We start from the raw sequence: 18,907 nt of genomic DNA, 5'->3' as shown, positions 1-18,907 counted from the left end.
CTCTGGTTGCAAAGGGGTTAATGCACAATAAGAACACTGACCATATTCTCAACACCAGTGTATAAAGTACTCTAATATTCGCCGGTTACTGGCATCTATTCAGGCTTGGTGTCGTGATATCCGATTGCAGCTAAAGGCTGGCAGGCAGCCAGAGGTAGTCTATTTAAAATAGACAGCCTGCTCCACAGTAATCAGTCTCTTAAGAAACTTCTCCAGGGTAAAACTGTTGGGAGAGCTACAAAGTCCTTTTTTTTTTCTTCTTATGACTTGCATACTTTGCAAAAGTTAAAACTTCTATTTTTGTCTGCATATTGGAGAATATATGTTTAGTAATTGCTTAGCAATTGAATGTCTGCAGATTTTGTTACTAAAGTTTCTATATCATATGAAAGTTAAATCCATTGTTGCATAGCAAAGTTTGCAAAAATTTAAAGGCTTTTGCAAAACTAAAGATATTGGATTCATTTTTTTTTTTATTATTTCTTTCATGCACGTTGATTTGATAATCACATTATCAAGAACTTTTGATTTTTTTCTAATTTTTATTATATAAAATATATAATAAGATTTTTTTTCCAACCTGTTGCTATCTTAGCAATATCCTGACAACAGCAGCAGGTTATAGACATAGTTTATGTTGATTCACGTTTTGTTTATTCTGCAAATCAGTTTTAAGACAGCACCTTTGCTGGGTGTGTACTGATAGTTTTCTACCTATTTTTTCAATAGCTGAATGTGAGATTTTGAGTTGCTATTGCATTTTTTTAGTTGATTTTTTTGCAAGTGATTTTTGAACAGCTGCATAAGATTGCACCAGACTCTATATATTTATATATTTTTGCAGTGATAGTGGAGTTTTTTTTTTATTGGAAAGTTTTGCACGTTTTTGTAGCCTGCAATGATACTGCCAGTGTGCCTTGTGTCCCTGTGCCTGGGGCTGTGCCAGGCCATGGGCTCCTTCGTGCATTGTGAGCCGTGTGATGAGAAGGCCATGTCCATGTGTCCACCGACCCCAGTGGGCTGTGAGCTGGTGAAGGAGCCTGGCTGCGGTTGCTGTATGACGTGCGCCCTGGCGGAAGGGCAATGCTGTGGGGTGTATACAGAGCGCTGTGCCGGGGGACTACGGTGCCTGCCTAGGCAAGGCGAGGAGAAACCACTGCATGCTCTGCTGCACGGCCGGGGGGTCTGCCTCAATGAGAAGAGCCACCGGGACCAGGTGAAAACAGGTAAGTCCCTAGCACTGACCTGTTTGTGTATGGGGGGCACTGACTAGTACAGCTGTGCATTACAGTGTGCTGCTGGTACATTAGGGCTGTCAGTGAGCTACAGTTTCTCACACAATATGTGCGTCACAGCCAGAACTAAGTGTATAGAGCATAGTGACCTGCAGACGTCTTTACTCTACTTTTATGGGGTGATATCTGTGCTGCTTTACTGCTTACGAATTGATTTGTTTAATAATAAATACTTTGAAATGTCTGTTTAATATGTATTATCAATAAATGCATTTATTTTTGTCCATGCGTGAGCACCATTCCCCTCCCCCCAAATAATCTGATAAATATTTATGTATCACCTTCAGCTGCACTTATATCATTATTATATTGCTCTTTTAATTCCAAGACATCTGATATGTCTAGAGATAACAATTCAGTGAAAAAAATCTATGAAGGAGGAGTGCCACTAGCACTGTGCTGATTAGAGGTTGCTACACCATAATTGTCAGCCTGTCTCCAGGTAACCCTAAAGTAAAATGCAGGCATGTGCAATGCTACCTAAATATATTGATTGTAACAGTAATGAGTTACATTTGCTTTGATTTACTCAATTTATGAATCTTAGTATAGCCTAAATGTAAGATACAATTTTCTTCATCCTGTGTTTAGTTAGATATCAGATGTACACTATAAATCTTTTTCTTTCTATACTACATATGGTTTAGTATGCAGCAAGACATTGATGAAACTTGAGTTTTAAATGATTTTACATTATAGGAATACAAATGTCAGTCCCTGTGTTGTGTGTAATTCCCTTTCTCCACAAAGCCTCTGTTTCCATTAAACATGTTGCATCATCAGTTTTTTGGCTTCTGCAGACACCTGTGGAATTTTTCATGTCTTGCTATTGAATACTTAACCACTTTTCTTACTGCAAAATTGCACTTATAACCCCCAAGAAGCTGCATTCTCTACATTGCACAGTTTCCTATCTTTATGGCTAAACCCTTTCACAAAAAAGGTTAAATCCAAAGTCTCCTCAGCTTTTATTGCTAAGACCAGCCCTTCCTGCAGTCTCCTAATTAAATCCCTATGTGCTTGGATTAACCCTTCCTTAGCAGGAGTTTTATTAAAACAGTGTATATTCTCTTCCAGTGAATTGGTATATATATATATATATATATATATATATATATATATATATATATATATATATATATACACACACAATTTGGTTAACAATTATTCAGTGGAAAATAATGCTGCATTTACTAAAGTATGCATATTTACTATTGGTACTATTAACTTTTTAATTTTCAGTAGTGAAAAGTATGCACAAGCATGCAATACAAGTCAATGTTTTTATATATTGCTTTTATGCTTCTAGTAAAATGGGATAGTTACACACCCAGGTAGTGTGATGGTTTCCTGATCAAAATTATATACAATAGAAACATGCCCGTGTCTGCTATATGGGGCCACACCCATTTACTTGGCACCCTATATGTTTTTGGCACCACTGTAAGAGTGCATTTGTGAAATGCTGCCAATTCACAATATATCTGACTGCATGGACACTGAATACACCTAGTATTGTTGGTAGTTATAGGAGGTGATTGTTGGCTTAAATACATGGTAGGTAAAGTAGGACAGAGAAACTTAAGTCTTAATAAATGAACTAACTTTTATACTTTCAGTTGGCTATAGGCATCAATTTCAAATCATTTGGTTTACAACCTATATTTTAGGAAGCTACTGCTGGTAACTCAAAGCTACTGCTATTTATTTTGAATCTGATCTCCCTTGCAACTTGAACTTGTATCCACCCCCATTCCCTTGTGAGCAGGGCTCTCTCTGATTAGGGCAAAATTCACAAACTTATCCAGTATTCTCATAATGTGAATATGAGTCTACCATCTCTGGCCGAGAGCAACATATCAGCGTGTATTTTTATCCAGTCTCAGCACAAATTATATTTCTTTTTGGAGCACTGTGATGGTTAATTGAATCAAAGATCAATCTTCATGCTGCTAGTTAAAGAACAATGCACTTTGTTCAGATACATGGAATGTTCCATGTTGAAATTTATATTAGCTGCTGAAGAGGTTAATATTCTCCATTGCATGGTTTTAAAATTCATTATTACTGGCGGAATGCCCTGCAGGGAGGTATGGCTGGCAGGGAAATGGTTATGTAACATGCATCGCGTTAAATGAAAAGCAGGACAGATTGTGGCTGTGCCAGAAACACAGCTGGGATGCCCCTTTTCAAAAAGTTGAATATATGGGTGTAACTACCAGGGGTGCAGTTACTAGCATGTCCTATGGGGCCAGGAATAACTCTGGTCTCTAAATATAAGCTCATATATAGCTGTACATATAATTATGCATATTCAGGGGTTTCATGTTTGCAATGCATGATTTAGTGGGTAACAGATGTGGAAGGTCATGTCTCAGATTTTTCCACTGGGAACAAACACTTTCTTCTTGCACCCCTTGTTAAGTATGTGACTGCAGCTACGGGAGTAAGCGCCCAACATATGCATTTGTAGATAACATTATTTGACATTATTGTTAGCTAAATTGTTGCACTATTTACATTATGAATGTAATTTAATATGTAATCAGCATTGCTGGAGAGTGTTTATATAGGTTCCTAACCAAGTGTTGTAAAACAAAGCCAAGCAATGCTGGCCACTCCTGTGAGTCTGCATGTCATTTGCATAAATTCTGATTTATTTAGTTTAGCTCCTTGGCTGCCATAGGGCCTGCAGCAGATTACACTAATTATGAAGGCTGTAGTGGTTGTGGATCCGTGGGCCATATAATATATGCAACAATAACTATGTATTTGTGGCTTGATCACAAAAAACACCAGAGTTCTCTTTGTATAATAAACAATGTCATGTTTTAGGACCAGTAAGAATAAGCCAGCCATAACAGGGTACAGACAAGTGCTTTTGTATGTAAACATTGATTATTTTTAAAATGTAGAAGCCAGAACATTTTAGAAGCAGTAGCTCCATGGATTTCTCAAACTCTCAGCTATACACAGATCCTCAGGGGAATTCACAATGATCCCTTGAGATATATATATATATATATATATATATATATATATATATATATATATACATAAATACACATATACATACACACATATATACATACATATATATATACACACACACACACATATACATATATACACACACACACATACATATATACATACACACATATACATATATATATATATATATATATATATATATATACACACACACACTTCTTCAATTTCAAAAGTGAGTTTTGAACAATTCAGTTCAATGAGCATCCCCATATATAGTGCATTCTTCAATATTTATTGTAAAGCACTAGTTTTGGATCATTGTATTTTGTCAGCTTGCCAAACAATGTTTTTCCATGTTTGTTAGTTTGTTTTTCTCTGCCGCAATCTCTCTTGTAGGCACCCAGAAATTTTAATTTTGGAAACTTAGTTAACTGATATTAGTTGACTAACAGAAGAACACTTTCCACTAAATCACATAACATTGTAATACCGGAAACAGACTGAGGGAAATGTAAAATGTGGCTGATCTAAAGAAAGTGCAATATAAGAATCGTCTTTTGATAATAGCCAGGTTAAAAAACAAACAAAAAAAAAACTACTGATTATTGTTCCTTAACCCTTCCACTATTCAATGAGCGCCTGCAGTTTACTCTTGTCACTGGCAGATGTAGGGTTAAGTGCTGGCAATCCACCTGCAGGAGTGCAGCTGTACAGTAACAAGATATCTGTCTTGTAAGTGATCCTTGTACAATCCTAGACATCCTGTATTATTGTGACTCAAAAGTCTGCGTGAAACAGTCTAAAATCAGACATGAGCTGAATGGTGAATTTAAGATGTGTCATATTTGTAACATTTTTAAATCTGTGCTATGAATTGGATTGACATTTAAAAAAAAATGCACATATATAGGTTTTTGCACTTAAAGTGACAGTGAACTCAAAAATAAACTTTCATTATTCAGATAGAACATGCTATTTTAAGCAACTTTCCAATTTACTTCTATTATCAAAATTGCTTTGTTTTCTTGGCATTCTTTATTTAAGAGTAAATCTAGGCAGGCTCATAAGAGCTCAGGAGTGTGCACGTGTCTAGTACTCTATGGCAGCAGTGTACTGCAACATTATTTGCAGCTTTGTTATGCAGTTCTACTAAATACACGTGAACACTCCTGAGCTCTTAGGAGCCTACCAAGTGTTATGATTTAATAAAAGATACCAAGAAAACAAAGCAAATACACTGCTGCTATAGAGTACTAAAAACATGTGAACACTCCTGAGGTCTAATGACCCTACCTAGTTTTACTCTTTAATAAAAGATACTAAGAGAATGAAGCAACATTTATAATAGAAGCAAATTAGAAAGTTGTTTAAAATGGCATTCTCTATCTTACTGGTTTTCAAACCTGTCCTCAGGCTTCCCGAACAGGCCAAATTCAGAAGATATCTGAACTAGACCCCTTGCGAAAATCAGCCAAGGTAATCCAGAAAACCTGGCCTGTTTGGGAGACTTGAGGACAGGTTTGATAACCAGTGCTCTATCTGAATCATGAAAGTTTAATTTTGACTTTACTGTCCCTTTAACTATGATTGACTTGAAACTAGGTTTAGTAAGCCAAATATAAATGTCATCATTTCATGCTATCAAGTGTAAATTTGCAGTCACGTTTTACACCATTAGGCTGCAGATTTCCTAAAATATATGTACTATAGAGCCATAAAACATATTAGTTTAACATCTTCTGCCATGCTTACTATCTATAATGGGGACAGTGCATTTTATATAGTAATGTAGACATAATACAACTTAGTATTTGTTTGCAATCTCTCAGGCAGATATTTTTAAATATGCAGAAATCTTGCCACCTGTGGAATCCAGGTGCTGGTGGCAGCAAGTTATCTGCTTTGGATTACAAAAAAACAACCTACATCCAAGGGGTTAAGAGTCTCTATAACCCTAATCTTACCTGACATCTTCATCCTAGCGGCAATTGTGCCATTGAAGCACTAGAATCATTTCTATGGTCACTTTTAGCCACATTAGCACTACAGATATATATATATACACACACACTCGAGGCGACATTCCTGAAAAGAACCTTACCACGTCAAAGGACCAGTCCAAAATGCTCATACTTTGACTTATTTTGCTCACTGCTTGAATTAGTACTGGAGAACAGGACGCTGCCAGAGGCTCATACTTTGCATCTGTAATCAAGGATTAGAGAAGTGCTTGCCAAAAGCTAAATGTTTTATGGGAAAATTACAGGGCAGGGTTTTAACTTCTTAAGTGCCAGGCTGTTTGTCTCATTTTAGGTCTTCTGAGCAACTTGTTCTATAGAATCAATAGGGATCTAAGCTCTAGGACTTGTATCCTGCACTTATTTGAATCAATATGAATAATACCTACATTTCATAATAGGGATAGTCTAACACAAAAATGGCATGCTCCAATTCCTTACACCTTGTCATTTTTGCATTTCTGTGCATATCTAACTATGGCTTTAATCCCCACAAAGAACTGCTTTGGAGATTCAAGCATTGCAGCTCCAGGGAAAGGCCATTGATTGGCAGGTCTTGTGCCTGTGACTCCTCATTGGTTCACCAAGTTTGTGGTTTTGGAGTGGAAATCTTGCAGGGGTTAAACCCATTGTTATCTAAGTCAGTAATGAAAACATGAGAACATGTCATTTTTGCATTAAAATATCCCTTTAACCTTTTAAAGCTGTTATGCCGTTCTATTCCGTCATAATTAGACTGGGCTTTAAAGCCATTATGACGGAATAGAACGTCATAGCTAACGGCTGTCCTGAAGCCTTCTGTGCTGTCAGGACTTGATCGTGGTCTTGGGGGCGTTCCTAGGGTTGTAGGGATGCCCCCCAGACGCGATCCAATAATTGAAATCTCGCGATCGTGTGCACGATCCCGTGGTTTCAATTTGTCTACATCGGAACAGTTGTTCCGATGTAGGCACTTTAGCCCTGACACGAAAGGGTTAAGCATAAAGTATAAACCATATTAGTAGTAGGTGGCTTGTTAAAATGTGTAATTGTTAGAAAATGGTCTGTTCAGTACCTGTTGCTGTTAGACTACAAAGTTCTACATAGACTTAATATTTTTGGTCTGATGATGGGTTCCATTTAACTCTTGTGCTGTCAGATAGGGCTGTGATAAATTGCTTAAAAGGGACATGAAACCCCAAATTTTCCATTCATGATTCTAATAGAGCACTGGTTTTCAAACCTGTCCTCAGGCCTCGCTAACAGGCCACATTTTGAGGATATCAGAACTAGAGCACAGGTGAAACAATCAGCTGATTAGTAACCATGGTTGTTTTACCTGCTCTCATCCAAGGTAATCCAGAAAACCTGGCCTGTTGGGGAGGCCTGAGGACAGGTTTCAAAACTAATGTGATAGACAGAGCAACACATTTTAAACAACTTTCCAATGTATTTCTATTATCAGATTTGTTTAATTATCTTAGTATTCTTTGTTGAAGGAGCAGCAGTGTACTACTGTAAGGCAGCGTCACTCTCTGTAACGTTCAGCAATCTGTCTTCATATGGTAAGGGAGCGCATATAAAACTTGCACCCACCAATATGCACCCAGGTGCTGAGTCTATCTAGCTATACTTTTCAACAAAGGATACCTAAGTAATGAAGCAAATTAGATAATAAAAATAAATTGGAAAATTGTTTAAAATTTTATGTTCTATTTGAATAGAGAAAGAAAAAAAAAATGTGAGTTTCTTGTCCCTTTAATGCCTTTTGTCTCAAAACTGACTTACTTCACTTTAAAATTCAGAATGTTATTTGACTTAGCCTATCTACACCAGTCCAAAAGATATGCTATTTTGTATAAAAACCCATTTAATAAAACTATATTTTCCTTTGTTCTAGTGTATGAAAACCTAGCTAATCATACATTTTCTGCTAGTTTTAATTTACATTAATATAGTTTAAAGGGACAGTACACTGTAAAATTGTTTTTATATTAATGTATTTTCAATGACTTGTTCTACCAGCTGCAGAGTATAAAATGTATGAAAAAGGGCATTTTCAGGTTTATTTGTGTATATGAAGTAGCTGGTTTTGTGCTTTTAAACCACAGCCTATTACAATGGGTTAAGCTTCAGGTAATATCATATCTCATTATGTTATCACTTTGTGTACACACACTTGCTTCCTTATCTTATATTTGTCTGGAAAAACTAAAGCTCAATACAAAGAGAAAACAATGGAAAATTATAATTTTATTACTTAACTATCCTGCACCCCACTGGGAGTGTCATTTCTGCTACTGGCTGTGTTTACTTAGGCTATTTAATAGCTGAGACTCCAGTATCAAAACTTTTAGTATAGGTTGGGAAACTACAAGCTAAATCAGCTATTTCAAAGGCCAAAATAGGGGCAAAGGAGCCACCTGTAAACAATGTAATACACTCCAGCAGGTCAAATGGATCATTGGGAACAATTTAAAATGGGAGAACATTTTTTGGGTGGACTGTCCCTATTAAGAAACCAAAAAGTAAGATATTTTAAATCTCATTTTCCTAAACTTACCCAGATTCCCTAAATTTAGTGTCAGTACTATGCTGAGGATACGTGTGGAAAAACAGGTTAACCGGATATGTAACTATTACTTCTTGAAATAGCACTGATTTCCATGTATTGGACTTTATTACTTTTGCCTATACTTAGAAACTCTCCCCTTGTTGGAAACTATCCCACTCACATCCAAAGCATGTATGTCTGGATATAACCTATGACAGCTATTGCAGCTGCCAGTCCTATTGTTATCTCTTAGGATTGACAAGACCTAAAAAAGGGCAGTATAATAGACTCTCCTGCAAAGTTTTAGATTTGATCATGAGTGGCTAGTAGACCTGTAACATTTCTATTTGGTACCATTTGACTGACCAGAAACACCATCTAACTTACAGAGAAAGATAATGATGGTGTGTCAAGTACTCATTCCATACAATCTGTTGCATTAGTTTCTGCAAACACATTTTTAGAGTGGAAGATGAAAACTACTTAATTTTAAAACAAAAAGGGGTTGGATCATTGAGTGTTTGTCTCCCTTTGTGAGCAGTTATAAATTATTTCAGTCAGCTGTGCACTGAATAGTGGTACTGGTAAGGTTGCCACATCAGCCAGGTTTTCCTGGGCACTTATGAGTTACACATGCTGCAGGGTGTGCAGGGAGGAACATGTATTGTGCTTCTGGACAGTACTATTTATATGCTCTATTTATATTCCTCCCTGCACACTTAGCAACATGTGTAACTTATAATTGTCCAGGAAAACATGGCTGAGGTGGCAACCCTACGTACTGGATATGTGAGCTTCTCATGCTCTAGCAAACAAAAAGTTAATTAAAATCCTCTAATAAAGCTGCAAGTTTCTCAACTGCCTCCTGTGCTTTCCCTCCTAAAGCACAATCCCATCATGACTCCTGTATGAATTCTGCATGTGCTTGCAAGATAGGAGCATTTAAACTGCTATGGGGACTTTTTTTCTTTAAAGGGACATAATAATACAACAATAAAATGCTTTAATTTCCTGCAATGTGGAAAAGCTGGTTAAATATCTAGAAGGTAATATATATGTAGCCATTTTTTTTTTCTGGGACTGGCTGGAGAATGCACCTGTGCTAAAATGATATGTTAAACCCTTTTATGCACATAATTACATTTTATTATTGCATTTGTTTGTCCCTTTAATAAAACACATGTAATGTTAGCACCATCTTCCATTAAATTATTTTTTTTGTCCCTCAATAACTGGACTACTTGACTCATCAGTCCTCAGAAACTAGTCTGAATTTCCTTTGGGATTATTCAATGCCCCTCCCCATCAAAAATATGTACTTTATAATCCCACAATGTGCATTTTTCACAACTGAGCAGCCATTTTACCCCTTGGCTGTGAATAACATGCAAATCAATATTTTCTTCTCTATGGCTGCCAGTAATACACATAAACATTAGTGATTTGACCCCCCCCCTTGACTGCCCACTATTTCTTTCTGCTCTATATTTGTAATGCATTGACTCATTGGAGGTATTTTACATTTAGAACTTGGTGTGTGCACTATTTTTGTGAGATCTTTACTGGACAACCTGCTAAAACACTGGACTCCCCTGCTAAATACTGGACGATTGGCAACACATGCACCTGTTAAGCCCGTGACACACTGCAAGCGATGCGGCGCGAGGCAAAGCAGCTGCTTTGCTCCGCGTCGCATCGCTTCTGAAGTTCAAATATTTCATCTCTGAGTGCTTAGCTACGCGACCTGACGCAGCAGAGTGCTCAGAGATGAAAAGGCAAGACACACTGAGCGCGCACAGCTGCATCTACACGCTGCGCACGGCTCCGCTTGCAGTGTATCACAGCCTTTAGGCTCTTACCACCTAGTATAAGTGAGCTAACCACCTGTGTTGAAGCAGTGAAATCCTAAATCACTTTTAGCCCTTGAGGAATGTAAGTATGGCATTCCATGTCTAATTACTGTGAAGGATTAATATGGAATTAAAGTGACAATGATATACATAATTCCTTTCCATTCATAAACATACATATAATGATTTGGCCTTTGCTTGCAAGGTCTAATGCCAACAGCCTTTCATTAGAAGTCTTATTAGACTTGCTTTGTTTCCTCCAAAAAATTGTCCATGGTAATGCATAAGCTTCAAAATGAAGCATATTTGTTCCTGGTATTGATAGCCTTAAATAAAATATTTCAGCCAAAGAGTTAAACACCAAAATCTGCAAGCTCAAATTTGTGTGTCTTGTAATCTGCTGTCATCTCCCTATGGGGGATGGGGAGGGACAGAGCAGGTGTGTGTGTGTAGAGGACAATTTGAGGGAATGGGTTTATTTGAAAAGGTCACAAGGGCAGAGATACCAAAAAGGTCATGTTTCCACAGCTGATATCCATGGTGAAATGAGGGTATTCACTATCCACAGGGAGCTCACTGTTTGTTGTTATCCCTGTGGCCTAAACAGTTACTTGGACTATTTATAAACCATGCTGATAATACAGAGTCTCTCTGTTAACACTTTCACTACCACAGCGGTATCTGCTTTTTGTGTGTATGTATGTGTGCATATATATATAATTATTATTTTTTTAAGTTCTTATTTTTTGCTTTACATATGTCAGTATGTTGGGCAACCCACAGTGAAGTACATCTAATTCCTTTTCAGGATTTTTTTTTTCTTTTCAGACATCCTTCAGAGAATCCTGTTTTGTATATACATTGTATATAAATATTGTATTTCACTTCATAATATCTGTTTTCATTTAAATAATGTAAGCCACCTAAAAAAAAAAAAAAGTTCTTTGACATTTTAATGTAAAAAGAAAATCAGAACATGTTTAATCCCTATATCCCAGGGGTTCCAGATATTGTGTCACTCCTAAATCCTCTCCATACACATTTTGAGACTTTGAAGAATATTAAAGTACTAGTTTATATAATAGAATTGCATAATAAAACAATACCACTTTTTTCCCCCTGAGAAATTAGCAACATTTTTCTTTTGTTTCCCTATAACAGGGTTGGCTCTATAATTGGACCAGGTGGGACAACAGGACCCAGGCAGCACTTGTAAGGGGCAGCACATAGGGAGAGCATATCCTGGATAATAGTGTTCTCATGTGAATTTTTAATCTGCTGAGCTTTAGTCTCTGAGATAACTGACTTTAGTTGAATTTAGACTGTAGCATGCAGAGAGTTGGAGGGGATCATTTTTCTCTTGGACCCAGGCATCCCTCACGTGACAGCCATCAGCGAATCACAGACTATTATACAGTATGCATACATATATTCAGTAGGAGCTGATTCTTCAGAAAGTGTGCCAAATTTGATAATGGAAAGTAAATAGGAAAGTTGTTGAAATTGCATGTTCTATCTAAATCATGAAAGATGAATTTTGATTTTATTGTCCCTTTAAAAGAACATCACAGTACAAAGAATACAGTGGCTTTATAGGCCTAGCTGACTGATGATGAGATTGCCAAGGCACAAAAATGTAGGTTCCAATGCATTCAGCATATTTGCCAACCCAGTTAGACTCAGAAATCCGCACCCAATGTCTGCAAATGCTACTAAACTATTGTGAAAAAAAAGCTAAAACCATTTTTTTTTTCCAGTGCTGCTTAGCACCAGCTGCTACACTGTAGTATAGTGGGGTCAGCTAATATTAACCTTTTATGTCCCTAGTATTCATGCATACAAAGAAGTAACTTAAAACTGCCTGTAGCAGATTAATTCTATAATGAAACTAACCTGTCAGCCATTATTAAGATCGGATCAAACACACCCCTGACTAATGGTATATTTTAAAGCTATTATATATTTTTGGATAGCAGGCATTACCAAACATAGCAACAATATAACCAAATGTCAGACAGTTTACAATATTAACCAAAGAAAAAAGCAGTTCTGTTTGGTAGCCAAATAGCAAAGGCTGTCTATAAATGACATAGTTGTTTAGTTTTTCAACACGTAATTGCAAATCGGGACCAGGTTGTTTTGAACAAGGAAGAATTGTCTGACTCATAGAAGCGAGGGCAACAATGTAACTGTTCTGTGGTTTAGGTTTGTGTAATCTAGGATAGACTGTGGTTTAACCCTTCCTCTGCCAGTATGGCAATTTGTGCTGTTGCCTATGTTGTATTCAAGAACAAAAACATCCTCAATGTTCTAAAATATGTTTGTCAGGACACATAAGGTATATAAATAATGCATTTATTTAACAAATCACTAAATTTGTCAGCAGGGCCAGATTTCCCATTAGGCAAAACAGACGGCTGGTAAATAACAGGGGGCACCTAGTAAATAACAGAAGTAAACTGGAAGTAGTTTAACATTGCATACTTTATCTGCATTATAAGAGTTTAATTTGACTTTACTGTCCCTTTAATTAATTTATTTTGGTAAAGCAATATGTAACTTATTCAATATTTTCATTTTCCCTCTGCAGCCAATTAGCCAGCACGCCAACTAGGAACCAGGACAGGCACACACAAGATTCCAGTGCATGCTCATATCCATGGCGACATCCCTCATGTTATGCATCCCGCTAGACAATCAGTGTTTAGATCTATATATTTAGCGAAACAAATGCCGAATATGGCTGTAGGCTGCAACATTAGTTTTTAGGAGCCAGATCTATCAGTGTGAAATACAGTATCTGGTTACATTTTATTTTCTATATTTCCCACCCCACACCCTATCACCCGTGTAAGTGCTAAATCCCACCCAAATAAAAAGTTGTACACAGTCCAGACAAGGATTGTTAACAATGGAAATAACACTAAGAAGGCTGAGTCAGAGACCGAGAACTGCTAGTGGATGCACATAATTAAGCTGCCTGTCACATGAAAGGTACATTGCACTGTACATTTGTTCCCAGTAATCTGTTTTACACACTGGAGTGTATCAAATTGTTTATAAGTAGCTCCTTTACCTTTTATTTAGTCATTTAAAATAGCTGACGTTTGCCTGTTTAAACCATCAACTATACTGAAATTATGTAGATGAGCTATGTACACAAAAGGCAGCAAGTAAGTTCCCAATGGGGTTTGGAATAGTTAAGTAATAAAATTGTCCTTTTCAATTGCTCTCTGTATGTATTAACCATTGTGTACAGACAGAGAGAGAGAGAGAGAGAGAATAAGAAGGCCTTAATATATAGAGAGATATATAACTAGGATGTCTGCTATTTCTGCAGGCTCAGACCATTTATATGGGCATGATATTGTGTACAGTGGATTGAGGCTTCAATCAGCAAAAAAATAATCTACAATAACCATTTTCCATAAAATTTGTACCCTGCAGCTACTATAATATGTTAATGGAAACACAATTTACAGTACAATGTCCCTTAGCATATCCAAGTGTCTATATTCCACCCAGTGGTAGATTTTGGAAAGTTGATATCAACAGCAAGTCAATTGGGGAAGTGCAGCCGTGTTTTATTTCTTTTGCAGGCCATGATTCTGAGTGACACTGACCCAGTAGAGCTTGACCCAGAGGTTCGGCCTAGTGCCACAGAAACTGAGAGGGTAGCGCAGTGTTTCAAGTCAAGTGTACCTTCACCAGGCAGCAAAACATTCAGGATAAAAAATCCCTGGGAACCTGAGATCCAAGGTTGCACCAGGCACAATTTGTTCAGATAAAGAGCAGAGATATTAACATGTTCAGAGCTATAATCTGATAAACGCTGTACAGTAGTGAAGTAACATATACATTTAGTGTCTAACTTTGCTCAGCTAGGAAAGAGTTGCTGGCAATTTTTGAGTAGAGTAAATTGGTCAGTTTCTTCCTGTCTTGGAAGGGATGTGTAAATATAAATAAGGTCTCACCACAGTTATCTGAGACAGGACTTGTCAGTGAGAGATGCCTAAACAATGCATTGATGTCTTGTATTCAAAACCAATCATTCTGCACCCTATTTAACCACTCAGCTGCCAGACCCAAATCTGTCATAAATATATCAAAAAAAGCACCTTGATCTAAAACCTATTGATTTGGTCACTATTTCAGACATATTTCCAACGTACGTTGTCTTCTAAATCCATACTAACACACACAAAAAAGATGAAACCTGAAAATTAGTTGAATTCAGTATTGCCATTTTTATCTCTTATAAATAAAATACAAATAAGTGCAGCAGAACAGTGATGTCCCAATTTACCGTATGGGTGGCCTAATTTTAATAAAGTGTTATACCAACAATATGTAATATATATTTGTGTTTATACACATATCAGCACATAAATAAATATGTATATATAATCGTCTACATTTATATTTGCTGCAATCGCCCATTGGAGCGTATGAAAGCGTTCTCTCTAGAGCGCTAAACTTCCTCGCAATGTGAACGTGAGTTTGCATTCTTATTGCACTTTAATTGTACTACCGGCGCACATTAGAGGGCACTGGTATTACTCAGTGGAGTGCTAATATTTCTTGTGCGTTAAAGGATAGATTGCAAGTGGAGCGCTAATCTAATATTGGTTAATTTTCGAGTGCTTATTACTACCTCTGCGCAGCTCACAGGAATAGCAATAACCAGCCACTTTTAAAGGCTGGCTATTTATCGAGTGGTCGCAAATGAGCATATTTGCCTGTTTGCAGGCACGCAATAATTTAGCGCTCCACCTGTAATCTAACCCACTGTCTCTATATTTCCAGAGTTAATAGTTTGGTTGTAATAAAGTTGGCATTTTTTTCCTGGTTCTGACAATTTTGTTTTCCCATCCACACCCTAAATATCCAAATGAACTCTGGTTACCTTCATCTGTTCTATGTTTAACCGGAGAATTGCCAGGTCAGAGGCAATCTTCCCAGCAATGCAATGAATTCTCATATTACACAGTAAAGTAGTGCACCTCGAGCTGTTTGCATCCTCACGCTCCATCCTCACTCAATGTTTCTAGAAGCCAAAAGATTTGACAGAAAAACCTTATAGCTCAAAAATTATATTAATGGAATGATTGACACTCTAGTAATGTCCCGTAAATACTTGCAGCTTTGCTACCTAAGTTAGAATAGGGTGCGGCACCAAAAACTTTACTTCTTGCCTTTCAATCAAATTGTCTCTATTAACCAGGACTCTAAAAAAATCTTTTCTCTGTAATTACACAGTGTGGCTACCCAATAACATGCCCTTGGGCTCATTCTTAAAATAGGTTTATGACAAAGGATCCCTAAATCTATGTGCTGATTAAGCAGTTTTGTATTATTATTGCTGCACTGCTTCTATAGCAGCAGTTTTTATAGTGATATATGCTGTTTTGCTTTTGGCCTATCATAATCAGAGGGCTGAGAGTTTTATGTCTATTTAAATATCTGTTTGTTTATTATTAGTATATTATAAAATTGACAGTATTTTTCTTATTATAATGTTGCATGTTTATAACTTTGCATTCAAACCCAGCAAAGGCATTAAACACACACATAAAGTGAGCTCTGGAGCTGCAATGCACATCCAATCCTGAACTAAAAACAACCAGTGGCTGGCGGCTATGCAGATATGCCACCACTTATTGGCCCAGCAGCCATGCTTAGCTCAGGACCAGAAGTGCATTTTTCTTAACTATCTGCTAAAACCATTTGCAAGAAATTTCTCTGCAAGCCATAGTGCAATAAGAACATGCGTCAACCTATTAGACTTTTCTTATTGTAGTTTTATGTGCTGTTTATTAGTTTTGGTCTCTTGTCTCTGTAATTTCAGTAGCCGGAGTGCATAAAAAAAATCATGCTGCTACAGAAAAAACAATATTAAATACTTTTTTATGCTTGTGGGGCTTGTCACTGTCCACCATTAGAATTGTGGGAGTTATCCTGATCAGCCTCTGAGCAACATTTCACTAGGAATGAGCAGTGTAGAAACATTCACTTCCTGTTCTATTTCAAAAACAGTAACCTTTTGTTTTTCTACATTCTGGCATTTAAAGGGACAGTCAAGTCCAAAAAAATCTTTCATGTTTTAAATAGGGCATGCAATTATAAACAACTTCACAATTTACTTTTATCACCAATTTTGCTTTGTTCTTTTGGTATTCTTAGTTGAAAGCTAATTTCTTAGACCTTGAAGACTGCCTCTAATCTGAATACATTTTGACCACTAGAGGGCATTAGTTCACATGTTTCATATAGATAACATTGAGCTCATGCACGTAAAGTGACCTAGGACTGAGCACTGATTGGCTAAACTGCATGTCTGTCAAAAGAACTGAAATAAGGGGGCAGTCAGCAGAAGCTTAGATACAAGGTAATCACAGAGGTAAAAAGTATATTAATATAACTGTGTTGGTTATGCAAAACTGGGGAATGGGTAATAAAGGGATTATCTTTCTTTTTAAACAACAAAAATTCTGGTGTTGACTGTCCCTTTAAATAGCTATTATATGTATTTTTTAATGCTTGCAACCCTTGAATGGTTAAAGTAGCACTCAGCGGCTAGAGGGCACTCTAACCTAATCAGCAGTTCTCTTCTGCTCCTGATCTGTACTTTAACTATGTGTTTAAGTGTTTTACAACTAGTGACCCTGGAATGCTATGTGTTTAATTGTTCCACTCTTATGGCCCTGTGAAAAAAACAATATTTTATATAAATGTTATAATGTTACTTTAATGGCTTAATTGGTACACAATTTTTTTTATTTTGAAGCCCTTTGGCAATTTTCCATTTTAAATGATACCTCAGATTAGGAATAACTGCTATAAGCGGTCATAGTTAAAAAAAATAAAAAAAAAAAATCCAGGTCATAGTTAAAAAAAATAAAAAAAATCCAATGTAAAAGAGGTATTTGTAACTTTGTATGGCGTTGTTGCCCTCTTGTGGCTGATTGGGTATAGTACATCAACATTTTTCATTGAAAAAAAGGACAGTTCTGTTTTTGTTGTAATAATTCTAGATGGATATCAATTATTCTAGAATTATTCCTAAATACATTTTTCATTTAGACAGGTTTTAAACTTCCCTTGATCACCAGGTATAGCCAGGAAAAGAGATACAATGTGGGTGAATATACTCATTTACTAAAAGTGTATTAGCATAAAATATTTTTTCTTGATGCAATAGTCATTTGAAATTATTATTTTATGGGGGGTATGCATCAAATATGCCACCTTCAGCAATGGATTTCTGTACTATATTAATATTATGTCTCTTTAAGTTAAACGTTACTTTTAATTTTATGCCACAGGATGCTGAGCTGATTATAGAAGTCTTCAGAAATCAATGATAATTTGTTCATGAAGTCTTGTTATAATGACGAGGATTAGTAAATTTAAAAAATCTGAGTTTCTTAGTTTAGTGAATCTAGGACAAATTATATATTTCTTGGTACAGGAAAGGTTAATTTGCTTCTTGGTCTTGGTAAGTATGGAGGTTTTTGTTAAAATTGTGTTTTAACTTGCTCATCAGGTACAAATACTAATGCTTATAACACAGCACATTATCTTCACATACAGCTAATCAGTAGGTCTCATGTCCACATGTTGTCACATTCCTTTGAACCATTGCTGTATTGGAACATTCTGCCTTATTGAATTTCTACAGACTATTCATCTCAGCACCACCATTCTTCCAAATATGGTCATTTGCTAACAATTATATGAGTTCTCCAAGATCACATGCCACCTTGTTAATTCAATGCTTTACAGTTAGCATAACATTATTTTAAGACTTGGCTCTGTATGCACAATTAGCAAAACACAATCGGCAAGATTACGAGTTTTGCAGTAAGCTGAAAAAGCAGCATTAATAGGTCCTAACGCTGCTTTTTCACTACCACTGCTATTACGAATCTTGCAGGTTTAGGGGCACCGCACACTTTTTTGGCCTTACCGCAAACGACTTACGTAAAGTTCGTAAACCCTTTTTTCTATGGGACTTCCATAGCGCTGGTATTACGAATTTGTCCTGGGAGGCCAAAAAGTGAGTGGTACACCCAATCCCGTCAAGATTCGTACCGCATTTTAAAGTCAGTAGTAATGAGTTTTACACTACAACGCTGTAGCATAAAAATCATAACTAAAGTGCTACAAAGTACACTAACACACATAAACTACCTATTAACCCCTAAACCGAGGCCC

The 18,907-nt window shown here is 36.7% G+C and overlaps 1 protein-coding gene across 1 annotated transcript in view; it reads left to right on the top strand.

Moving 5' to 3' along the window:
* Positions 1-211: 211 nt before the first annotated feature.
* IGFBP5 (insulin like growth factor binding protein 5) overlaps positions 212-18,907 on the top strand; it is a 33,539-nt gene continuing 14,843 nt past the window's right edge. Inside the window, exon 1 of the mRNA XM_053698115.1 lies at positions 212-1,226. Within this exon, the coding sequence (XP_053554090.1) occupies positions 899-1,226 (328 nt within the window). The 5' untranslated portion in view covers positions 212-898. The remainder of the gene's footprint in view (positions 1,227-18,907) is intronic.

The sequence above is a fragment of the Bombina bombina genome, chromosome 1, assembly GCF_027579735.1.
Source record: "Bombina bombina isolate aBomBom1 chromosome 1, aBomBom1.pri, whole genome shotgun sequence".
NCBI lineage: Eukaryota > Metazoa > Chordata > Amphibia > Anura > Bombinatoridae > Bombina > Bombina bombina.
The sequence above is the reverse complement of the archived record's forward strand: the minus strand, read 5'-3'. Positions and strand labels throughout refer to the sequence as shown.